The 14338-nt window shown below is 43.8% G+C and overlaps 1 protein-coding gene across 4 annotated transcripts in view; it reads left to right on the top strand.

The window, feature by feature from the left end:
* ERBB4 (erb-b2 receptor tyrosine kinase 4) overlaps nt 1-14338 on the top strand; it is a 651514-nt gene that overhangs the window by 236090 nt on the left and 401086 nt on the right. For all 4 annotated transcript variants that reach the window (XM_064452102.1, XM_064452100.1, XM_064452103.1 and 1 more), the window contains exon 2: nt 10073-10224. In XM_064452102.1, the coding sequence (XP_064308172.1) occupies nt 10073-10224 (152 nt within the window). The remainder of the gene's footprint in view (nt 1-10072; nt 10225-14338) is intronic.

Here is a 14338-nt window from a genome sequence, read left to right as displayed (position 1 = left end):
GCAATGCCATTCCCCTCATCTGCAGTACTTCCAAGTTTAAATAATTACCATTTCAGCTGTCTTACATGAGCTGTATTCTCCTGTCTGCTTGGCAAGGTTATTGTGTTGCTTGAAACCCTGTTACTTTCATCAATGAAAAAGAAACTGTATCCAGTTTCCACTTGATAGACCCATGCCTATTGGCTAAAATAGGGTGTTTTTTTAAATCGTGTTCTCCTGTGTTGCACAGTCACCTTGAAGCAGTTGGGCAAAGTAGCTCCAAAATGTTGGGTTTGCTCTTGCCTGGTTGATGGGGACACCTAAGCCCCACCATGGCCATCGCAGGTGCTCCCTGTGAGATGTTGGCTTTCTTTCTTTCTTTCCACAAATACTTTTTCCAGGGACTTATTTAAGCTCCTCTGCAGTTTTGCCTTGCAGGGTTGCCAGAATTTGGGGAGGTTGTTCTCTCTGTAGTAGTCCATTTCTTTGTGTTTAAGTTTCATAGTTATTTAAACCCTTTTTTTAGGTGGTATGTGGGTTATGTGATGATTACTAATGTAATGTGTGAGAAAAAAAAATTTCTATGGGACATGTTGGGGAAATACCTTTTTTTATGTCGCAGGTGGCTTGTGCTTACCCTTAACGGTGCAGCGGTTGCTGTGTGCTTTAGTGGTGACTAATTACCCACAGTTACATTAGCAGATATAAAAGCACCTGTCCCACCCACTCTCTCTTAGCTGTATCTTTTACATAAATGGTGCTTAAATAGTAGTAAGTAGGATCTGAGGACTTGTGCACATTTTGCCAAGTGTATTTTAAATATTGGACAGACAGCAAGGACTTGCAATCCTGTTCCCTTCGCAGTGGCTGCCAATGCTCCCGCTGGATTTCTCGGGCTGAGAATCAGGCAGAAGCTGAATGAATGCGCTCCCTTGTGCACACACAAACTTGGTGTGTTTGTACAATGTTAATTAAAATGCATTTAAGTTGAGTGAATGCTGGTGGTATTCAGGGCCCTCTGGGGAAGTAAAAAAACAAAGGAAGGCAGGCAGGCAAAGGCCCCCGGCTGTTGTGGAGCCACATGAGTCCCAGTGGGATGGCAGGAGCTGCTGGGGAAAGTGGTTCCTGCTGCAGCACCGTGGCAGTGCTCTGTGCAAGCTGAGCACCCCCAGGAGAGCACTGCAGGGGGGAAGAAGCCCTTTGTGTCTGCAGCAGAGCAGCCTAGTTTGTGAGCTGGGAAGTGGTTTCGGGCCAACCTTGCAGCAGATGTTACTGGCATCCCTCACTAAATTGATTTGTGTTGAAAGCACGTGTACAAAACCCAGTCCAAGTGCCTGGTCCCCCTCTGCTCCCACCTGTGCATGTGTTCACCTGCTGCTTGTGGTTTGTGCTCCATCATCCTCCACCAACTCTTTCCCCTGGCATTGAAAAAGCAACCCAAATTCTTCCCACTGCTGACACCTGTAGAGATTTCCACCACTTTGCTCTGGTAGGGAGCCAGGATGCACTGTAATGCAATGATAGAAGCAGGTTGGATGAACGATTAATGCTGTGTTTGAGTGGGACTTGGAAAGGGTGGGGGTTGGAAAGCAGGGAGAGCAATATTTGGAAATTCTTAGGCCTTCAGCTTGGCCCTTCATGCTGCATGTAGCTTCCCAAGAACACGTGGCCTTGTGTTACTCAGCCGTGTTTATCTGCAGACTTATTAATCTTAGAAGGCATTGGTGGTGGTCTATGCTTTGGTACTGTAGGGAAGGATTTGGTTTTTTTGGCATTGAGAGTTAGATTCACAGGCTTAATTTTGGATGCTGCACTGAAGTGGCCAAACTGGAGACTAGTGGAGGAATAAGCAGTCGCCCACAAGTGGCCATAGAAGAAATCTTTACTTTCAAACACTTTTCTATCACAATTTGTGTGCCGGCAATTTGCCAGTTTGACCACTGGAGTCAGCAAGCACCTCCTTAGGGGTGGCAGTGAGCTGTGTGGGGCCACATGTCACTCCCATGTCACCTCCATCCCTCAGGTTCCCTGCCAGCTTGGAGGCTGATCCGCTGCCTCCTTGTCAGAGTGAGCGCTTCCAGATTCACAGCAAGACCTCAAGGAGAGCCAGATGATAGAGCAGATGGCAGATGACTAATTTGGCAAAGTTAGATGAGTGGAAATTGTTTGCTTTAATTGCTTGTCAAGTCCGGTACCTACGTTATAGTTAAGAAGCAACTATTTACCCTCAAAATAGAATGAAATGAGGAAAGCAAGTGTGCGTGTGTGTGTGTCTGTGAAGAGTAGGGAGAGAGAGGAAAGGAGAAGTACCAAGAGAAAATAATTTGGTATAAAGGCTTTGTGGGGGGAAGAACAGTTGGCAAAGCCTCTTGTATTAATTTCTGCTTTTTTCTCTTCAGTGGTACCTGTATGATATAGGTCCTGCAGTATATTTTTCCCATTTCATCCTTTCCAGTTGCTGTATCATAATACATATGTGAGGAAACTTACAGAGAAACAATGCTGGAAATACTGGCATAACACAAGCAGATAACAAGTGGTTTGACATGGTCGGCACAGGCAATTATCCTTGAAATCTCGCAGTATAAATCTAGTCAATATTTTGATGCTGTTTTTTGGTTGGAAAAAACAGTCGCTACATTGGTAAAATATGCTGTGTAGCATCCACCAAACAGATTTTTGAGAGCTCGGTGCAAGGAGAGGGTGCCATCAGCTCAGGAAAGTGTTATCACACATAACTAATCCTTCTTGATGAAGTTACAATCACTGTGAGACTTTACTGTGCCTATTTGCATTCCTGTTCATAAAACTGGGAAAGATCTTCCCTTTTGTTCTGGTTTAGCCGGCAACTCAGCCCCACCCAGCTGCTCACTCCCCCACCAGCGGGATGGGGGAGAGAATCAGAAGGGTGAAAGTGAGAAAGCTCGTGGGTTGAGGTAAGAACAGTTTAATAATTAAAATAAAGCAATCATAACAGCAACAATAATGCAATGGAAAGGAAAACAATGAAAAAGGCACGAAACCCAAGGCGGGGGAACGAGCAACCAAAACAACCTGCTTGTGACGCAGCTGCTGGCCGCCCGCCAGCCCGACGCCACCAGTCCCGGAACCGCAACCGCCCCCCGCGCGCCAACTGCCCCGTTAATGTGCTGCTCGTGGCGTCACGTGGTGAGGAATGAACGTCCCGTTGGCCAGCCGGGGTCAGGTGCCCCGGCCGTGGCCCCGCCCCCGGCCTCCCGCCCACGTGGCAGAGCGCGGGAAGCGGGAAAGGTCCCTGGCTACCACAGGCGCTGCAGTGATGAGAATTAACGCTTTCTCAGCCAAAACCAGCACACCTTTGTAGGCGACATCTGATGAGCCTTTACTGGAGGTGGGACCACCCTGATAAAACACGTTCCTACAACTTTTCTGGAAGTGCTGGGAAGCTTTTACAATGGCATATGAAACGGTATTTGGGGGTTTAGAGAGCAAATTTCAGGGAATTTATGCTATCAACGCAGGGACCTCTTCTCCATGCGAAGAGAAGAAAGGCTGTAGAACTGTTTCAGACTGCCCTTTTAGCATTGCAGATTGAAGTCTGGATGAAAATTATAGTTAATATTTTTTTTATTTGACTTTATTTAGCAGCTGAGGAGAGCTTAACTTGGAAATAAAAACAAATAATAGCACTCCTAGGCTTGTGTTTCTGGGCCATTTGCATGCAGGTATAAGGGATTAAAGCCATGATGGTGTGCCTTATAGCCGTTGTGGGCCAGCCTGTACTGTGTCACCTCATCCCCACGACACCCTGATGGACTGAATAGTGGCTGGTTGGCAATGCTAAGCTTTTCTTCTTCTGGCCATGCGGCTGTCCAGGGGTTCATGGCAGTTGGGTTGATTGCATGCAACTGGATTAAAATGGCATGATAATTTCCTAGTATAGAGCAGACCTCATGGAAGGAAAACACTTTTATGCCAGCTGAGCTTTTAATTAGGAGTACAGAGAAAATTATGCTCTCCTTCATTACAGTCTCTCACCTAGGGAAAGCAAGCCTCTAATTTTAAAACACTCTCCAAAACCACTGGGTTTGTGGGAGAATGGCTGGTGACCTCAAGGAGTGTTTTGCCTTCTCCCAGGAGACATCTGCAAGACTGTAAGTGCAGGCGGTCCCTCCTTTCATTAGTATGTGCCTAATTGCAAGAAAATTCGGGGCTTTTGCAGCTCATTCAAGGAGAGCTGTAAAATAATAATGAAAGGATTAAAAGTGTGTTTACGCCTTCTTCTGTGTGCGTACATGATAGGGTGCCCAGGCCTTTGCTGAGACTGCAGAGCATAATGAAATGAATGGGGACTGCTGTGGTATTGCTGGTAATTAGTTGTTCCTTAAGGGGCTCCAGTATTTCCCCCCATCTGGGGGCCTTTACAGATTGCCACCAGAGTTTACAATTATTAATAAACAGTTATGTTAGCTGCCTTTCAAGAAACCCTGATGATGGCGTTGTCTGTAAAAACAAAGCTAATTAAGTAAATAAGTGGGAAGTATGGGGAAAGAATGTGTTAGAAAGAGGTGCTGACTGTTGTTGGACTACTCCTGACTGGGATGAAGGAACATGGGATTTTCTTTTCATAAGCATGCTCCTGAAACTAGTGAGGCTGAGAGTTTAACCCCCCTTTTGTGTTTTTGGCCCGCTTGATGATCTGATTGAAAAAAGGAGGTTGTGTTTCATTCAGGCAGAGGCTGGTGTGGGGAAACACACTGCTTTTCCGTGTCCTTGCCAAAGAGATAATAATAAATGTGTTATGATACAAAAGAATATATCCAGATGCTCAAGATAACTCTCCTGGAGTTGGCAACAATAAAGCCTCATCACTGCTTCACCGAATGTGCTTTGGGAGAGGAGCAAGACATTGGTATTTCAGGCAGGGGTGACCATGCCAGAGGTGATGGGATTCGCTCTTCCTGAACAACTTCAAATGTAGGCAGATCTGGAGAGGATTCAAATAAGAAATGAAACAACTTGACCTCCTTCCAAAAGTTAGTTCATCTGTTGAGCTGGGAGGATTATAAAATCCATTAGGATTACAAGAAACAGAACTGGATTGAGTCAAATGTGATTTCTTAACGTATAGATTTATCATCAATAGAGCAGAGAAAAATAATGGCCTAAAAAGCAGAAGCTAAAGGATATTTTTAAATGCCTCCACTGTTTGCTGCCTTTGAGTATCTTAATGGATTTGGCTTTGTTACGAAAAAAATATCAGTGAGAAATTAATTTCCAAGTTGTGCATAAATATTGATGAAAAATGTAAATTCAATTCAATACAGATTATTATTGTTGCTGTAATTGGGGCCATTAGGAGCTGAAGCTCTTCTTTGTCACTTTTAGGTAGCTGGTAATAAGTTAACAATGGAACATGAAATGTGAACGTGTGGGTAATGCCTGAAATCCACTTTTGTGATGGCCAAGGAGTGCTCTTGCCCCAGCACTCATCCTAATTTGCCCATGTTTGGGGTGTAGATGAGGAGCAGCCACAGGCTGGTGTGTGGGTCTCTCTGGGCAACCTCACACGCATACTCTGTGAGGTTTGTTGCCAGAATATGGAGAGGGAATGTCCAAGTGCGTGTTGGTGGAGATGTGTTTGAGAGCTTCAGAGCGTGCTGGTTACCTGGTACAGGCTGTCAGTCAAAACTCGCTGCAGTTTCTGTGTGGGAAAACATAATGGGACATCAGATTTTCCTGGGTGTGTATTTAACTGGTGCTGAAGGGTTTCCTTCATTGAGATGCCTCTGTAAGACCACCTGAGCAAGTCAGGAGTATACGTGCTCAGAGATACTCAACAGTGAGACAAGCTGCAGACTGGAGGTACATGTCAAGTTGATAATTTTTTGTACCTCTGTTAGAGGCAGGGGAATCGGTAATTTTTTATTAAGCAGGAGAGGTTCTGCTGCAGGGCCTGCTTTTTAACATGAGATCTTCATTTTCTTGCCGGTCATTGGTTTTTGGTGCTATATAAAATAATGTGTCTAACAATATACAACAAAGTGCTTTGACGAGAGTTTATGAAATACAGATTATGGTGGTTTTGCATGGCATGACAAGGAAATACATTTTGTTGTGCTCATGTTTATGCCTGTATATGGCTGGAGCATTCCTGAAAGTATGGACTGGTTTTGGCACTTGATTTTAAAGAGCTGCTACAACACATAGATGCCTGTTGCTGTTCCAAGAGACAAGCAGGAGGGAGAGGGTGATATATTCATGCTCTGTTGATGTCGGGGGCAGAGGGACTGGGGATTCCGTGTGACCCCTGCTCAGCTCCCAGCTCACACGCCGTTACATTAGTGCTTCTTAACTATTTTGGCAAATCAGACCCAGAAGGAATTCCTACCCCCCCACCCCCCGAGCATCTGGGAATTGCCTCTTCTGGCTCAAAATGGTGGTGGTGGGTAAACCTTATTGTTAATGAACAGTTCCAGGTTTGGCTCCCTGGTGTGTGTGGGCAAGCAGGAGTACCTTTCTAATTGTACATGGCAGCAGCATTTCTCCCTCATGGCAGGAATGGCTTTTTTACTCTATTAGTTGTATTTTGCCTTAAAAAAACCTCAACAGCGTATCCAATTTCTATGTTTTAAAGGGCTGTTTGCAAAGGATGGAGGCGCTGTCCCAGCTCTATCCTCCTGCAAGTGACAACTGATCTAATCTGCTTTTCTTCATTACTTTTGTAGTGTTCTCTTTTGTATTTTGAATCTGGCTTAATTTTTAGGTGCGTCAAAAGTATATGTTCAAAACCTGTACTGTAAAGCTGAGGCACAGAGAGATTAATGGCTTACTATAATAATGGATTGTTAATGATCAATGGTTATACCTGCATTCGCTTTGGGACTTGAATTCATTCCCCAGGTCGGGGCGCTCTCCTGTTCTGAGTACTGTTTCTGCATTGGCTGCACTGCTGGTTGGATACTGATGGCAAAAAAGCTGCACTGCTGCACCCCCCGCTTGATGTAGGATAGTCTCACTTTCGGTATACAACTTGATTTGAGTCAATCCATAACCAATTTCTTCTTTTTTTTTTTTTTGTTGAGGGGAGGTGACCTGTCAGGACAGTAGAGAGTTGCAAAAACTGAGCCAGGCCATGCAGTAGTTGGGAGGATTGACGCTGGGCAGTGACCTTCCCTGGTTTCCCACGTTTTGTGGCAGAGCAGGCTGGGAGAAGCCAGGTTACACATACCTTTGCTGCTTATCAAGCAGGCAGCAGAGGCCCAGGTGTGAGCTGGAACGAGGAGATGTTTTGTGTAACAGAGGACTAGAGGGGATTTCTTTTTTTAAGACAGAAATTAAATGCTTGGAATTCCTATGAGATAAATTTAAAGGATCAGCATGACTTCTTCTAAATTTGCTTTTAAGATTTTATTCATCCGAAAGAATTGATTTCTGTAGCAATATCAAAAGCTGGGAGTAGGTACTGCAATGGTTTGGTTGTACAAAATTAATCTTACTTGAATAAAACCTGCAGCCCTGGCTTTCACCTGGGCTGGCTTCATCCCTGTTGAATCCTCTTGCAAGAGCAGGCTCCAGGTGTTCTGCCTCCTTACAGCAACAAATGGCTAAATTACCTTTCGTGAAATGTTTAATGGGTGTGCAACACGAAATACCAGTGTTGCAGTACGTAGCTTTATTAACTGAGCTGCTGGAATTGTTTTTTGAGCTGTGTTGATCCATAGCATCAATTGTGAAATGGAACAGAAATTATTTATTAGTTTGAATAATACTTATTCGGCTGGAAACACAGTCAATCTTGTTGTTATAGATGCTGATGCTGATGCTTTTAAGAAAGAAGCAAACTGATTTTGTGATCAGTAGCAAACAGTTTTGAAGTCTTCTGGCAGGAACAGGCGTCCATCTCCAGTGGAGATGATTGTATGGCAGATCTCGAGGTTGTTCCAAATAAAACTCAAATATGAAAAAGGACAGGGATTTGTATTTCAAAAAGACAGATGTGCCATCCCTTAGCAGCAGTGGTTAATCCTTCTAGGTGTTCCCAGTCCAGCAGAGCTGTGTCAGGTCCCAGTGGGACCATGTCTTTTCATCCTGAGAATCCCCAAAAATGGCTATTAAAAATTTTGTAAACAATATGTTTTCCTCTAAGTGGTGTAAGGTTTTTACGAGAACTTTCAAAATGTGAATGTTCGTGCTTTAAATTAAGCCTTGAAATGAGGTGGTAGTTTTTATTTTAAAACCTCAGGAAACAAATAGGTTTTGTTTTTGTGCAACACGGGATATAATGAATATATGTTGAGTATTTCAAGTTTTTAAACTTGGTGAGGACCTTAAAATTTTGCTTTTACTGAGTCATAGAAAGAAATAAAAAAAAAATTGCATCCCTTACAATACTCCTTTGGTATGTAGACCAAATATATATATCTGGAAAAGCAGTCCTACCTAGTGCCTGTTCAGCTTTGGTCCATGCTCTTTAGCCACTGGAAACACAAAACCTGAAAATTATCTGATCAAACTTTCATCCCATGCATGGCTCACCATGAAACCAACCCCTGCTGTTTCTGCCTGCTGAGAAGTTACGGTTCAGGAGGAACAGATTTCTGCTGCGTTCTTAGGTCAGAGGGAGTTTCCTTGGGAGAAAACTTTGATCAATTCGTGGGTTTCTGGCTGCCTCCTGAAGCCCTTCGCCAAGAGGCTGCTAGAAGCTTGAATTGCCCTGGCATAAGAGCAGATTGCTTTGCAGCAGAGAGACCACAGCGGAGAAGAGACATGAGAATTGTTGCCATTCCTATTACAAGAAAAAGGGGGGGGGGCATAGTAAGCAAACAGGCAATAACAGTAGTACTCAAAAACCTAATTACTTTCGGTATTTAAAAAAAGGGCCTGCATAATTCAAAAGAGCATTTTTTTAGCCAATTTTACTGATTATGCCTCCAGTCATGGAGCGTTTTGTTTGTATTGATCTAATCCAGGAGTGGGAAAGGCTCCAGAAATGCTGTTCTGGTCTGGATCATGTTTTGCATAATATAATGCCCGATTCAAAAGTTTGGATATATTTAGGTTAATTTACTCACAGATAAGAACAACACACAAGGTGTTGATAATCAGGAAAAGTGCATGCAAAAAAAATCCCATCCCCATGCTTGGCTATTTAAGTAGCATTGCTGCCCTGGTCAGCTGAGCACCGCATGAAAAACTGCTGTTGTAAAAAGCTGCTTCTGTGTTTCTTTTCCCGTTCGCTTTTGTCACTGCTTGATGCACAGCAAGGTTGTAGGCTGAGCAGAGCTGTGATTTTGCAGTAGCTTTGAACTGGACTTCAAAATTTAGAAGAGAGTAGTAAAATATTACAGGACATCATCTGAAAATGAACTCGTAACTCATCTGGCACGTCTCCACCGTATGTTCAGATCACAGTCTGGTGACTCGTGGAAAGATGATATGTTTTTTGCTATTGTCTTTCTCCTATTTATTTGCATAAATCTGGGAACACCTAGGGTCTTAAGGAAAGTAATGGGGAAAACCAAGTTGGGTTTTCTGGTTGGAGCCTTCTGGTCAGGTTGCTTTTGGCTTGTCTGGCAGACCCCTTCTGAGCATCAGGTGAATCGGGGAAAATGTTGGATTACCCAGGTCAGCTTGGATGCATTATGTCCATGACTGGCACATCCGTGTTCAGTCTCTGATTCTGTCATTGGTAGAATTAGTAGGGGCTTTGCTGAGACCTAGGTTTGGCCCTTTAGGTTCTGGGGTCAACTGATTTTGAATTTTTCCTGCATGTCTGCATTTTTAGCCTTTCTGCACATTTGGCAGTAAATACGGGAACTTCATCCCATTTGGTGAGATGTACTTAAAATGCTGAGATTATCGTGGACCATATTTGTACCTTCCCACCTCTGCTGCTGATACTCAAGTAACTTGTGCTGCGGGTTGTGGTTTGTTTTCTTTCGTGTTTTTCTTTTTTTTTTTTTTTAATTTTATTTTTTAGGACCCAATCCTGTGAATAATTGAGGGGGTTTGTTACAATTATCTCTATCACTGTATACAAAACTTATTTCCTGCTCAGCTCCTGTGACCCTCTTCTGTACTAATTCTGATTGTGTTGTGTGGTTTCTTGCAGTGTGTGCCGGCACTGAGAACAAGCTGAGCTCCCTCTCTGACCTGGAGCAGCAGTATCGGGCCCTACGCAAGTACTATGAGAACTGTGAGGTAGTTATGGGCAACCTGGAAATCACCAGCATTGAGCACAACCGAGACCTCTCCTTCCTGCGGGTAAGCAATCTTCTTTTCTCATGGAAAGTAGACATGGATGCTAGGCTGGAGAAGGGCAGGGTTCTTTTCCGCCAGCACCACTGCGGTATAAAAGGAAAATAAAATGTTACAGGTGTGGAAAGCCATGTCACTACACAGAAAGCTGACACCTTCCAGTAATAACTCTGTGCTTGTTGCCAGCAGGTATGGAGCAGGTAAGGTAAGGTTTAGGAAGGTCAGAGAATCATGCAGATAAGCACTGGAGGCTTCGGGAAGCTAGTCCTAATAAAATACTATGTACTCTAGGGAACATCTGTAGAGCGTTTAAGAAAAAAAAAAAAACAACAGGTGATTGCTGAATGAACATAAAAACCTCTTTGTGTACGAGGCTGGAGTTTTGAGCCTAATTGAATCTCCAGCATCCAGAGGAGGTCTGTGATAGATGAGGGCCTGGCTTGTGTGCTCCCTCAGCCCTCCTTACTTCAAATTCTGAGTAACTGTCATGCTTTTGGGTTTGTGAAGGAACATTTCAGTGTGGTTTGTGTGTTCCCTGTTAACATGCTAGCAGCCACAAGGAGGGAAAGGTGAATACTGAATTAAAAGAATTTAAGGCCATGATTATTGGTGTTCCAAAACTAATTATGTCTGAAGAAATAACCCATTAAAGGGGTGATCCAGTGCGCAGAGGTGGGCATCTGAGGATGCTGCAGACTATGTGGCTGCAACATGGAAGAAACTGGTATGTAGATATGAGGGCCGTGGTAGAAAACGCAGCCTGTGGTGGTGTGGTTTCAGGCTGTGCTGGTCGTACTCTCCAATAGAAGTTGTCAAGCCATGACAGAGATATGGGTTTACACGCCTTATATCATATGGCATAGCTTGCATATACTTCTGCAAAATGCTAATGTCATGTTTCAAGATGCGTGTCTGTATGTAACTGGCTTTTCCATAAAAAGCACGCAGAGGGAGTGGCAGGTTTAAATCCGGGAGCAGGAAGAGGGCGGCAGGAGTCAGCCCCAGCAGGTTGTGTTACACTCAGTCATTCAGTTTGCTGTGTCTCGGGTGAACCTAGTGCTCAATTTCAGTTTGTAAAAATGTGAACTTTCCATTACGGGTTCTAACAAAGGCAAAGCCGATTTTCCAACACTGTGCTTAGCTTTGCTTCCTGTTAAATTTGTCGGGGACTTCACAGGATTTCCACTCTATATGTTGCCCTATATTTACTCAAAGTGTACACCAGGCTGCTAAAAGACCTGCAAGCAAAATTTAGCTACCAGATACGGCTGAAGTGAAGTTTGGGGTGCTAATTGCACTCAGACTAACAGGTTGCCTGTTAATTTGAGCGATGAATGCCTAGGAAGTAAATGCTATCTATACATTTCACAGTTGTGACAGGTGGGTAAAACACATATGCTTGTGCTGTGAAATACATAGCCTCGGTGCAGCTGGACTAACATTTCCCACCGCGTTAGACAGGCGGCAGATAGATACTTCCTGCGTGGGCAGGATCCCCACACTGATTTTGGCATCCCTGGAGTTTCAGGTGCCTCCTGAAACCCCTGACTGGGCCATCACGCATGGCTTAAATTCATCACAGAAGGTTCTCCTGCTTTGGCTTTCCTGTCGTCTTACGCGGTCTGCTGGTAGGTAGGGAAAGCAAATTATTTCGGAACTGGGGAATTAAGGTTCCTTGCAGAGAGCTGCCATAAGCAGAGTAAAATGTTGGTGGAAAGTGGGCAGTAAAATTAGCAAATGAGAGGAAGAAAGGTAGGCCCTGTGTAGTAAATGAAGGTGGTTCGGTCACTTGTGCTTTTTGGTGATAGTTGCTATTGCTTTTTTTATTGGTTTTATTACTTCTCTTACCTGAGACTGCCCTCTCGCAGATGTCTCAGCAAAAAGCAGAACTTGAAACAAAACCCAGCAAACTGAAAGTCTAGTTAATATGATAAATTGTAGTCATTAAAACAGAAAACCAAACAGAGGAGAACATGTTCTTGGTGAGGCAAATAAATAAATAAATGTTGGCATATTTACGCCGATAATTCGACATCCATTAGTTATGCAGTATTACTTGTTTTATCATTCTAAAAATGGTTTTAATGGCCAAGTGAAGGTGGCAGATGGGAGATAACTAAAAGAAAGGCTGTTTGTCTCTCTCAGACTTAAATATGGTGAAGTCATCATGCAAGATGATGCTCCTCCAGCCTTCTCCAATTTTCCTTAGTCTCTGTTGAAATAATTGCCCTCTTTCTCCACCAAACTGACTGCAGGCAGGCAGGCAGGCAGTTGACATACCCTGGTAACCCTGTATGTCTGGCTGATGAGTACCGTGGCTTTGTGTGCCGCCCGCCTGCCTACTCATTAGTGCTCAGCTTAGCTGGGCAGCCCCTCACTCCACGATAGAGGGAAGACCTAGCAGGCTAGGCATGCTGAGCCTTTTTATCATGCAATAATAAACTAATACCATAAATGAATCGAAGTGAAAAAACCCCCATAATTCTATTTACCCTGCAGAGGAACATTAGAAGATCAGCATCCCATCTCTCATATTTATTTAGACATTTATTCCCTAAGTAGATTTTCTTTATGTATATGAGTTAGCTGTCTAGATAGCTGCTGATTAAGACTAAAAAGGGCTGCCTATCACCTGAACGAAACGCTCAACCACTTAAACTTTCAGGCGTACAAATGAGTGCATGGCTCTGAGATCATGAGTAGCTTCATGTAAGAAAGGATTACATAGACTAGTGGTTTTTTCCCCAGCATTTTCGTATATGTGCAGAACAGGAGTACAAATCTGCTGTTGTAATTTTACGTGTTTTATTTTTACTTCTGGTTGTGTTAGTGTCTGGGTATTACTTGCCCGTGGGTGGCCAAAACAAGGGTGAGCAATTGCAATGTGAAGTTGTGCTCTGCGAGTGTCTACCCTCCTGCTCCATCAGCTCCGGTCCTGCTGCTCAGTGCTTCCATATGCCGTGGCCACGACGGGAGTCCTGGTCAGGGAAGAAACGCTCGGTAGGAGGGAGAAACGCCTGAGTGCTAGGAAAGACAACATGTTTCTGCCTGTGGGCTGACAGTTGATTTTCTCTGTTATTCCTCTGTGGCTCAACCTACCCACAGAAAATGCATGCTGGGGTAATTCAGTCATTGGAGTCCCACCACCATGAGCTTTTGCCATAAAACAATGCTTAGGTTAATGCAGCGCATTGCTGCTGGAGTGGCATCTCCCTGTCATGGCCAAGGCAGACTCTCCAGTGGTGTAGGTGCTGCAGTAGGGAAAGGCACTTACTGTTTCCAAGAGCGTGACTCACCTGGGAAGGACAAGTAATTGGGTGGAAAACAGGCCCTGAGAGCTGCCTTCTCCCTGTCCAATATCCAGGCTCACCCAGAAAGTCGGTAGTGGAGATGGGAAGAGGTTGGGCTCCATCTCCCACTGCTTCCCAACCCACTGGCATCCTTCAACTAATAGCACAGGCCTGGATTTTGCACTGGGACTTGCTCTGTGAAACTAGATAAGCTGGTTGAGCTGGTGCATGTCTTGAGTCTTGTCAATGCTAGAGCTGAGATTTATTTCCCTGGTTTGAATTTCAGAAAAAAATCTTGAGAAAAGCTCAGATCATGCACTAGTTCATATTGCAAATGACTGTTTAGTTTCAGAAATGAAAGCCTATTTTAGTTTCTATTAGCAAAGCTGACGGTTTCTGTGGCGGACAGTTCTTATTTCTTAATAGCATCTCTGCGTTCAATTTTCGAAATAAAAGACACAATTAGTATACCACAAAACAATTTTCTGCAAGTACTCCTGTACTGTTAAACATATTTGGTAAATGAGAGTTATCTTTGACTAATCCCTAGGCTTTTAGCAATTTGCAGTCAGTAAATTGTCTTCTTGCGCCTGGATTTTATTTAACCAATTCAGATTATTTATTTTTAAAGACATGACCGAAGTTCTGTGCTGTTCCCTGCAATAACTCTCCCAAATGATTATGAAACTCATTTCTGACCACAATCAACAGCCTTTGAAAATTATCTACTACTGCTTTATAAATTTTTATGTATGTTTGTTTACCTCTATGGTGCCTCTGTAGCACCCTCAGCCATGGCTACGTTGGCAGCTATCTGCCTGCCATTTAAC

This window comes from Phalacrocorax carbo, chromosome 5, assembly GCF_963921805.1.
Source record: "Phalacrocorax carbo chromosome 5, bPhaCar2.1, whole genome shotgun sequence".
Classification (NCBI taxonomy): Eukaryota; Metazoa; Chordata; class Aves; order Suliformes; family Phalacrocoracidae; genus Phalacrocorax; species Phalacrocorax carbo.
This window is presented reverse-complemented; position numbering and strand designations above follow the sequence as displayed.